The following is a 12,167-nucleotide window of genomic DNA, read 5'->3' as shown; positions in this document are numbered from 1 at the left end:
GAAACCAAACATATCTAAAGGCCACAAAAACACTGACCCATGTCCACTGTGTAGACTGGGTACCTTTATTCAAACAACCAAGCATATAAACCATGGCACCATGCTATGATGGCAAAAGGTTAGAGGTCAAATTTGCAGCAGAAAAATTTCAAAACATGTCAAAGATGAAAATCTCCTGAGCTGCTTCCTTTGAATATTACTCCCTATTAGTATTAAATTACAGAAAATATGGAATGTTTAGTCTGACCAACTGTCGGGAATCAGTGTAAATTCAAGACAGAAAATCCTCTGAGAGGTCTCATCTCGTATTCTCTATTCTCTTGTCTAATCAAAACTATTCATTTTTTTCCTAAGAAGGATCCCGGATAGTATGAACTGCTAAATTCTTGAGATAAAAATATCCATGTACTTGAATGTCCTTTTTGCAATAAATAAAAAATCAAGCAATAAAGCTACAGATCTCCATCACAATGCTAACGAAACACACTGTAAGTATAAATTTGCCAATATCAACACTACAGGTTCAATAAAGTCAATCAAAAATCTTTCCTTTTATTCAATGTGTATGATTGACAGAGACTTGTTTACTTTCTTAAAGCAATAACTAAGTTCATGTCACACTATATGACAACCATCAAGATTAAAGAAAATTGTATGATCAAGCATAGTAATAAACACCAATATTCCTCTTTGGTTGTTATTAACTTCTTGCATTTTATCTAGTTACAGAAAAAAAACTGTTTGATCTTTTTATTACATAAGAAATACCATAAATGTCAGATCCATTTTGTCATTATATAAAAATGTATGATGCATTATTTTTATTAGGAATAAGACATGCTGTATACATTTAAATTTTGAGGCATCAATTTAGGTATGCATTTTCTTTTAAAATAAGATACTTAAAATACCTGTGTCATATCCATTTTGTAATTATACAAACATTTATGAAAAAATAAATTACTGAATTGAAATGATCTGATATCGTTATTTTCATTAGTGATGGTACAAGCTGTACAAAATTAAACTATTGTTTTGAAAGATTAAGCGTAAGTGGGTTTCTTTACTTATTCAAAACAAACCAACAAATAAATTCCAATGAAATTGACAATTTCATTTTTGACCGAAATCCAAGAGGGGGTGCCATTTTAATAAAAAAAAATTAATTCTGAATAAATGACATTCAATAATAAATGAATCTCGGAGTCAACATTTCTGGGGAATACAAGATATCAGAAATACCTATGTGTATTATATACTTAACACTTGATTTAACAACAAAAGGCACATGCCAGATGGAAATAATGCTGTTATGGCTCACTGGCAACTCCACTGTAATCCTATACATGTATGCACCTAAATGAGCAGAAATATTGTCTCAAAGTTTCTGAATTTATCAAATTTGTGGGTAGTTTACCCCCCCCCCCAACCTAACAACAAACTTGACATTTTCTCCACCTTGGACCCCCTGCTGCTCAAATTCCTGGACATGCCCCTGAACAACCTGCCTATAACTGTAGATTTCCTGTCCCAACTGTCGGCCAAATTAAGATGAAAACATGGATTTCCCCAACTTCGATTCCGAAATAGATGACACTGTCTCATTTATTGTGTTCCAAAAGATTTGTTTGACAGGCTGCTAAGATAAAGTAGAAAAAAATCACGATGAACTCAGTACAGACATTCAATAAGTTTTAACATTCTACTTCAATTAGATGTAGAGTTATTGTGTTCCAAAGTCTTGAACAATGAAATTGCTTATCTCTGCTTAGCGTAAACAGAGAGTGCTCATGATAGAATTCAGTCCAGGCATACACAAATTGTCAAACAATGTAGCCTTTCTCTGCTAAGGCTCAAGCAGAAAATGTTCGTTAAATTTTGGACATTCTAGCTCAATTAAAAGCACTAGTTATTGTGTCCCAAAAAGTGTGATTGAAGGACAGACATACAAATGAGCCCATTTTAACAACCCCCTGCTTTCCCTGAAAGGCAAAGGACAATTACCTACTGGTATATAATTTTTAAGATAGGATGCCAGGCAACGAAACATACGTTGTCGCATATTTATTCTTGTGCAGATAATTGGTGGCCTTGTACAAACTGAAAGAAGGGCCTTAACTCTGGAAGTAATTTACAGAAAGTGTTGAAATTGACAAGCTTTTTTTGTTTTACTAATTCAAATAATGAATATAAATTTCATACAGATTGAGTGCTAACTTTTGTCATTCGAATGTTCACAAGTTCACAAAGTAAAACAAGGACCATAAATTTAGAAGTAATTGACGGAAATTGCCAAAATTCAACAAATGATTCTTTGTTTCACTAATTTAAATGATGTAAGAGATAAGGTGGCTATGAAGACTTGGTTATCCCGAATGTCAGTGACTAGTTTCGTTCGTATTGAACTCTTCAGACTGATTGGACTCACGTGTTGGGCGTTTTTATTTAAACTATTCCGAAAGCCCGGTGGGGTTTCTATGGTTACTAATTGGCAGGGTTATGGGGTTGGCCCCTTGACGGGGTTTGCGAATTTGTTACCGGGGTCGGTAGCTCGCTTACCGGGGTTGTACAGAGGTTTGACAAATTGGCGGGGTGCCGAATTTGTTGGCGGGGTCACTAGCTCGCTTACCGGGGTTGTACTAATCGTTTAGATTGAAGTGCTAGTGTCCATAATTTTGCTAACTAGGGTGCCTTGGGTTGGTTTGTTACATTGTTACTTGTCATAACAATGAAGGGATAATATATAGACAAGGGTGTTGATGTAACACCCGTGAGAGGGGTATAAGGCTAAATATAAATCCAAAGTTGGAACACTCAGGGGTAGAGCATTGTGATACAAAAATAAAAATGGTTGGAGTGCCCAAGTTTAGATTTGTCGTTGATTCCATGAAGTAGTTAGGTTTTAGAACGTTAAATACTGTGTGATTCAACATGGCGCCCAATGGGGTTTAATATAAAATAGGTACGAAATAGTACCAAATGGAGAGAGAGAGAGAAATGGGGTTTAACGTCCACTCGACACAAACTAGGTCATTTCGGGACTAACATATGGTTTAATTTTATTTACATAATTCGCTTGCGCATAGGGGTCTTTAGCAGTGTCAGGAAACCGGAGGACCCGGAGAAAACCCACGAGGTTGGACAGGCGTCCCTACTCCTTGCCACGTACAACTGGGGATTCGAAACCACCCCAGTCGACTCAATGACAGACTTTATGATACAGCGCGCGCACGAGTACCAAATGGTTTATTGGTATGAGAGTCAAGGTTTAGACAATAATGCCTTGGAAATCGGAAGTTGGAGGCGACAAATATGTGTCTCTCTTATGTTGACCGATGTGAGATCGTCCGTTGTGTTAACTGGACGAGTAGGCCTATTCACCTTCGGTTATATGTCAATGTCAAATAAGCAGATTCTTATCAACACGATCGGCTCTGGACCGGTTTGATTCTACGTATCTCTCGTAGCTGAGAGAAAAAGAAGATTTCTTAGTCGAGAGAATATCTTCCGTCAAAATGGTGGTTGATTCCGAGGCAAGAGAAAGAATCACGACCGACCGATTTGATCAACAAAATTTGCCATAACGAGATCGTATATGATGCATATAAATTTCGTACGGATCATATGATAATTGTTATTCGAATGTTCACAAGTTCAGCAAAGTGAAACAATGACCATAACTCTAAGACGTAATTAACGGAAATTGCTAAAATTCAACAGGCTTCTTTGTTTCACTTCTTTAAATGACGCATATACATATAAATTTCATACAGATCGGATGATAACTTTTGTCACAAGGTACAACAAAGTGAAACAAGGGCCATAACTCCAGAGGAAATTAACCGAAATTATTGAAATTAAATAAGATTCTTCATCTCACTAATGTTAACAACATATATCAATTTCAAAACAATCCGATGATAAATGTAGTCTGTAGAGTGTTCACAAGAAACTGTGGACAACGGTGACGGCAATCTTAGACCACATTTCCACGTGAGTGTATAAAAATCTATTATATTCTTGGATACGAATTATGAAGATTAAAATCTACAGTTTTGCATTTGGTTAATATGATGACGCATATTTTATAATGTAGTTGATATCAGAGCTGTATGATAATGTTATTCAAGAGCTAACTGTATGGGTGTGGCAATGCAACAGATTACTTCCTTATGCTCCACAAATCTAGAGATCTAATACCGGCATTGTAAATATGTAGATAGTTGATAAAATAATGAATTAACATTATGCGAAATTACAAAAAATACTGATATTTCAAAATCTCCACACAGATTTCAAGTTGTATTCCCTTCCTGGGCTGGCATGTTATTGGTTTTGAAAGCTATTTATATCACTCTGGCAATGCAAAAGACATAAGTCTTATGTTCTTATAATTAGTTATCAATTCTAACATGATTTATAAATCAAAAAAGAATAAGTAGGCTTTCATCAATTATCATTTGTAATGTGTAATTTATATTATTGGCAGATATCTAAAGTTTGATCGAGATTCCCTCCAAATTCTCATCAAGTTTTAACAGGATCTAAAGATTACTGATTACTTTAAACTATACTAACTGTATATCATGTAGATCTACATAACACTATTGGCTTCTAGTACACTCTATGGTAGGATTTACAAAGATTAATGTCAGTAAACCTAAACACCACATGCCTAGATTTAATCCACTAGATCATTCAATAAAAAATATTTCGATTCAGGACATTGGATACATGTATATATGTGTGTATTTAAAGTCTTCATCTCAACCAATAAATTATCAATAACTTAGCAATGTAATATAATCCGATGTTATCTACATATAAATTATAGGCCTTGATATATCGCACACTAGTAAACTACATTCAAACAAATTTGCAATCTGAGAATACTTTTTAGGTATGTGTTCAGAAAAATATAAAGATAGTACTAAAGAAGTAGTCAAATTGAAAAAGTGATTTTTAATAAACATTCATTTGTAAAAAAGTTTGTTTGCAATATTCTTCAAAAGCACCCCTTGTAATTTACAGCTTATATGAAATTAGGTTTCATGACTAATAAATTCCAGGTACCTGTTCACCCAAATCTGAAGCTGATATTATTTCCATCAGCAAGAATGTATAAATGAAATGAAAAGAAATGTTGTTTTATGGCACGTCAGCTCCAACCGGCAAGAATGTATATGTATGGTACATGTAAATAAGATGCAAGTTCATAATGATTTGTCTCCCTTTTTATCAATTCTCTGTAAATCTGACTACCACCACAATGCTCATATATAGTTACTATATGATGTAATATAAGCTTATTATGCATTTATCGTGAAATTAAAAATGTCCCAACATACTATTAATTACCAAAATATATTTTTCATTTTGGGAGAAAAAAAATATATGGTTATAAAATTTAAATGAAAAATAGTTTTAAGGAGAATGAATGTGTAATGTAATTGCTGTAATAATATAAATAGATTAATGACATAAATACTTTCAGGAAGCAAAGTCTACAGAACTGTAAACTTATTCATGAATGCCTTTTGTTAGGCTTATCTCAGGTTGTACCGCTACAGGAATGGAATGGGATTTAATGTCTAATCAACTCAATACTTTGGCCATTTTGAGACCAATATAATTATACTAAAATTTTGTTATTTATATAACAGGTATGTGTCCTTTTCAAGAATTTTGCCCAGACAATGGCGTTTCCGCCTATATTATTCTTTGAATTCCAATTGTCATGGGTTCTTTTACACACTCCAATGTTTATACCCACAGATATTTATACATCGGTGTAAATTACTTCTCATGTTCACTGTTTGTTGAGTCAAACTACCTGTTGTCAATAAAAGCAGATTTAATATAATATTTATACTTACGCTGTAGATTCTGTATAGTAATTTGGATCCCCTTCCCTCTGCTAGCTGAATCACTACCACTACCAAATGAAGATGTAGCAGGACTTGCTCCTCGAGGGCTGTCACTCCTCGACCCTGGTATTGAGGTAAAGGAGGAAGCTGGACTGATAGATCTATTCCAATCTCTATCCATATTTTAATATTATACTATATTATATTATTTCTTTTCTATGTACTTCATTCCAACACTATTTACAATATTGTTCTTAATAAAGTGTTATATAATGTTTCTGCCTACATTCTTGATTTCCTTTCACTTTTTTTCTGGAAAAGAAAAAATAGTTTTATAGATTATTTGTTCTGGAAATTTGCATAAAATATGCTTTGAAAATACTAAATGTATGAAAAATGAACCCCACTTGCATTGAAAACTACTGCATGTACCATATTTTTTCTCTGTATAAATAACTTATATACTGTTCATTTTGGAAACAGAAAACCTTACTTCAAGAACAGTTTTATTTTTAAATAAATATACTGGAAGCAAGCAGTATACAATTAACACTTTAAAATACACTATGCATGAGCTAAATCTGCCTATTGCAGGCCTTTCTTTAGGCTTAGGCCTGAAATGTTATATAAACTATTAATTAGACATTTATTAAAAAAACAAGACCATAATCAACTCTTGATGGCATCGGATACTCGAGATTTTAACTAGATTAAAATGGTTCGGCATTTAAAAAGTTAATTTGAAAGTGGGAAAGCGAGGCCAAGTCCCGATTATACCAGTGCGCTGGTTACCACTGTGCACGCATCTTGTCAAAACTACAAACAATGATAACTTGGCTGAGAATGAAGTAATTTGAATGAAATTTTCAATATTTTCTTTTTTCATCATCTATTTTTGAATGATTATAGCAAGAATGACCAACTCTTTATTTTTCTCATAACTAATGTATCTTTAACAGAAGCAAAAATACACTCAACACTAGTGAAGAACAACAGATTGGTCTGACAAAAATAATGAATTCAATTATTTTGTTACATGTGACCAAGAGCCAACAGGACAAGCCGATAAAACATATTGTAAAACCATGTTACACACAACTCCTGACTTGAAGCCTAACTAAATCACTATTTAACTCTTAGTATAAATGACCAGGATTTGTTGATAATAAAACTACAGGCACCCACTCTATAATTTATTACAATCATAATACAGTGGTATAATTCAGCAATAGATTGTTTTTCTATAGTATAGAACTTTTTGTAGTCTACATTACTGAATAAGTTTCAATATATATTGTGTCATTTTATCAAACATGTTTTATAATATACAGTGAAACACACTATTTTTTTTAAATTGGAAAGACTCTACAGTACAGTGAAAATAATATTGTGTATAATTGCTTATCCTGTAAATTTAGTTTCAAAATAACACCTAACTGAAAAGTTATTTGCGAAAGATTTTATCCAATTACAGAATCACCATTGAAAATATATATGCTTATAGCTTCGATAATCAAGGTAAAATTTACACTTTTCAAATAGTAACAGACATTGTGACTACCGCGTCTCGACAAATTACTCTTAGGGATTGGATCAGAATAAGGATAAAAATTCTACAAATGCCATGTTTCGAAGCTACTAAATGTAACTGTCAGCTTCCGTCTCCATGGTCAATACACATCTGTAATATCTGGCAAAATCTTTTTAAATTAAATGAAATAGGGTTTAATGTCCTACTCTTCTACAAGAACTGGGCTGATGCAATCAGGCATATGCCATACAGTGTGCACTGAGGTAAATTTTGCTCAGACAACGGCACTATGGAATAAACTTGTATTGAATTCAACTGTTATGGGTTCTTTTAAGTGCACGCCAATGTGTAAATGGGACCTCAGTTTTTTGTCCCATCCAACCTACTAGACACTGTTCCTTGTCAGGCCCTGCATCGAGCACAACTGACAAAGGAGAAACTGCACCTGAAAAACCTGAGGATCTTTCTCGACCAACACCGGGATCAAACCCGAGACCGTCTGGTTAGCAAGTAAGCCTCCTACTAATTGAGTCACTACGGCTCGTAATCTCTTTAAAACCATGGGCGATTCCAATAATAAATCCATAGATTTAAATATAAATGATAAATATTTTAAGCTTATTGCTGTGGTATATATATATATAATATATATATATATCCCAGGAAATATCCTTGAAACAGGAAAAACTGTTTCCTGCTCTTACTAATTAATTTCTTTATGATGCACGGGTACTGCACTTATGCTTGTACAAACAACTCCACCCATTGCTGGTAATATTTTATAAGAGTTCAAAACATAAACACTGTACCAGTACCTTCTGAAAAGGCCACAATAAAATTATAATAAATCTTGTCACAAGCTATACTATTACGGTTTGTTGACATATCTTTATCTGCATACAAAATATTAAGTACACTACTACGAGCATGCACTGGCTTGTTTGGAATGAAGTTTTTAAAATAAACCATGCAGAATACCTCACGATAAAGTTGGTAGATTTCGTAAAAGCATTGCTCCACAAAACGCAATATGTATTCTTTATGCAACTCACAAGATCAATAGTTACTGCAGCAATATCTACTTCCAAATTATTACTATAGTTTTCTATTTAATGTGTAAACTCTAATAGACATAATGCACTGTACAGTAGAGCTCACGCGCGGGCCATGTCAATTTCTAACAAAGTAGTGTGTTTACTTCAAGCGGTTTCGGCAGTTTACACTGATTGCGGATGCTGATATGGTTAATAACAGGCAATGAAATCATTAATGACATAAAATGGAACTTTAAATTCTTCAAATGTAATGTCTAGATAGTCAATTATCATTATTAATTAAGCATACATACCTTTTAGTTGCGCATTGGCTTGTTCACGTTGCCTCGTTAACAACTGTCAATATATAACTGCGCGCACATATTGTGCGTGACCTATTCCGTTTGGTGGCGCTTATTGAATTATAGTTGTGGTATATCGGGCGGGCGGTTATGGTATATTGAAATAAACTTTCCTTTGAAACCCCGACATGATTATTATAACAGACCGTATATTAGTGCCTCGCTTTAGTGGACCAAGCTGGATATTTGGTCAAACCCATAAAACATATGTTCCATTCATTAACATAAAGAAAACAATTCAAATATAGTTTAAAGGTGCAACTCAGATGGATGCTGTTTAATATTTTATTTAAAATGTAATTTAATTGACACTGCACAAATAAACCAAAGTACAAAATAAAAGAAGGGACGGAAATAAAGGATTGATTGTTAATTGCATTGTAAATACTAAGTATTATTTTTAGTTATAAACTGAGAAACAAATGAGTTGAATCTAAAGAAACTTTGAACATATTCAGCCAGGATACAAAAATTTAGCCTATCAATTTGAATAATTTGGAGAAGCTATCTCTAACTCAATATCATCCAACACGAATATATGAAAACACGAATTATTTGTCGATTTAAATCAATATTGATGTTGTGATCTTACCGGGAAAAGACGGGCTTCTAATTATCTCTAATTATGAAATTAAGACAAAATAAAGTTTACCATTGGTACACGAATCGTGTACCATAATGCGTTCCAGCGCCATATGTAACAAAGGGACTCGAAGAACGAGGCTAGACATGTTCCACAAGTTATGTCACACGGTGACGCCACATTCTTATCTGGAGAGCATGCGCAATAAATCCTTCGGTGTAGACTGCACCAGATGCTAGGAATTGCCATTCAATTATTGAGACTTCTGACGCATTTAGTCGAACATATGACTGATTAGAAATTACAGTAAAAGCAGAAACGATTTGATGTAAACGGGGGGGGGGGGGGTTGGATGGCTGAATGGTTAGCGTGCGCGCGCTGTATCATAAAGTCTGTCATTGAGTCGACTGGCGTGGTTTCGAATCCCCGGTTGTACGTGACAAGGAGTAGGGTCGCCTAACCCCGTGGGTTTTCTCCGGGTCCTCGGGTTTCCTCCCACTGCTAAAGACCCCTAGTTTTATGCGCAAGCAAATTATTGAAATAAAATTAAACCATACGATAGTCCCGAAATGACCTAGTTTGTGTCGAGTGGACGTTAAACCCCATTTCTCTCTTTTTTTGATGTAAACAGTTTATATACCTTCATATTACACTAATATACGTTGCGACCCATTTGTGTCAAATTAGCGATTTGGTTCCTTTAAGGAATATAAATGTATTATATTATAAGGTCCGTGATGAGGTCAATTATAATGGATGTATGGTAAATATTCAATCTGATTAAAACACAGATCCTATTTCTTTACGTTTTTTATAGTTCAAATTTTATTTTACTTGTCTTTACTACACTAGTGTAGGCAATTGAAAGTATAAAAAACGAAACTAAATATAGAACTATTTTAATCAGATTGGTAAATATTTGATATTATTTTATCTTCATTCGGCAACATTCAATGAATGTACCAGAAAAATCAATTACATGAAATGTTTTTATTATTTTAAGTCATGTTAAATGTGCAAAATCGGTCTCGTATATATAAAACAAAACACGAACATAAGTTATTCATAACTAAATATTAACTATACTAGTGATGGATTTATTTAACATGTAGTGTTTGTTATAGTGTTTAGAAATTGAATTGAAATCACATTGATTTAAATTCTTCATAATAAATTTGTATAGTCCCCCTCTTACCGAGCTGATGATACTCATAACCTAAATCTTTAATAGCAAATGACCTTTTTGTATAGATATATAGGACTATATTAAGAAATCCTTTTGTTTAATTTTTCTTTATTTGCTATTATATTTTCTCGTTGCTATATTTTAAAAGTAGTTAATATGCAATGGGCGAGTTTACCCACTGGATATAGATTACCGGATGTCGATAAATACGTCTCATAGCAAGGAATAAGGACAGTATATTCTCAAGGTCCAGGTATTTTTAATATATTCATTTATTCCTTCAGATGCGATCCGAAAAATATTTTCGACCTTCACTTATAACGTTTGTAATGCAAAACGCTTCAGGGACCCTATCTGTTTCAACAATGTGTCTGTATATTGTAGCCCGCGAGAGAAAAAAAAAACGTCTTCAGTGTGTCATCAATCGATATCTATATATATAACAGGGGGTTATATCTATCTATCTGTTTCGACAAGAGTTTATGTGATCACTGCATGAAATTAAAAAGTGAATTGAATAGATAGAATATTATGTTTATCGTTGAAAAACGAGCAGTAATCAATGGGAGATAACTATGTATTTCAACCTCTGGAACCGCAATACATGATTAGATATACAATGTATTTATAGTATTGAGAGATAGAGAAAATTGTGACATTAACGGCACATCGAATTGTTCGTTTTTATTTAGATAATTTAAGTGGCTATCGGGAAGTAGAAAGAAACCGGAGTAACCTGCTCTTTGTCTCAATGTTAAGGCCCTGTTTTTGTTATTTTTCCAAATCTTCAAAGGCTGGGAGATTTTGAGAACCAAAGTCTAGTGCTCTATGTCCAAAAGAGTCAAGGTCGCTCAGTGCGTAAAGCACTGGCTCGCTAACCAGTGTGCAGTGTTTCGATCCCGGCGTTGGTCGAGTAACACCTAACAGTGACAAAGACAGTGTTTACTCGTTCGGATGGGACACTTGGAATTTAATATAAAAGAAGCCTAGCGCCGCTGCCCGCGCAGAATTTCTTATATTGCACACCATCTTACGGTGCAGAAAAGTAGGACGTTATAAGGGCCACCGAAAGATCTAGACATTTTTAGCTTGTGGTCACCATTTTTTTATTTTTTTATCTTATTTCCAAAACTGTTCAAATCTATCACTGTTACATCATAATTATGAATTCCCTGAAAATCGGACCGAAACTTTCAGTCAAATGGCCATGACAATCCAAGGTTGTGGATCATCTAGAGGTCAGATGTTTTATCCGTTTATGAACTTAACACGAGTATCACTAACTCTTGGATGAGTTCAATTTTGGTGCGTATTGGCCCCCTGCCTTTTAATCAAAATGTGAAATATGAATGAAGTTTGTGGACCTTCCTGGGGCTACCATTTTTGTCCGATTCATGAGATGAAACTTAAACTGAGTTACGGATCAAAAGTTGGTACGCAGCAGACCTCACATTTCAGAGCTATAGCCCCTGCTTTTTACGCAAGAGATGTGGAATATGTATGAATTTTTAAGACGTCCAGAGGGGCGTCAATTGTTGTCCCATTCTGATGAAACTTAACAAATATGTTTTAAATCAAAAGATCTCGAATGAGAGGATGAGCCC

General features: G+C 34.1%; 1 protein-coding gene across 1 annotated transcript in view; it reads right to left on the bottom strand.

Moving 5' to 3' along the window:
* LOC126821426 (muscle-specific protein 300 kDa) overlaps window positions 1–8,837 on the bottom strand; it is a 187,512-nt gene extending 178,675 nt beyond the window's left edge. The window contains exons 1-2 of the mRNA XM_056100862.1: window positions 8,747–8,837; window positions 5,877–6,179 (exon numbers count right to left, since the gene is read on the bottom strand). Of these exons, the coding sequence (XP_055956837.1) occupies window positions 5,877–6,048 (172 nt within the window). The 5' untranslated portion in view covers window positions 6,049–6,179; window positions 8,747–8,837. The remainder of the gene's footprint in view (window positions 1–5,876; window positions 6,180–8,746) is intronic.
* Window positions 8,838–12,167: the final 3,330 nt, after the last annotated feature.

The sequence above is a fragment of the Patella vulgata genome, chromosome 5, assembly GCF_932274485.2.
Source record: "Patella vulgata chromosome 5, xgPatVulg1.2, whole genome shotgun sequence".
NCBI classification, from domain to species: domain Eukaryota; kingdom Metazoa; phylum Mollusca; class Gastropoda; family Patellidae; genus Patella; species Patella vulgata.
Note: the sequence above shows the minus strand (reverse complement) of the source record. Positions and strands in the feature narration are given on the sequence as shown.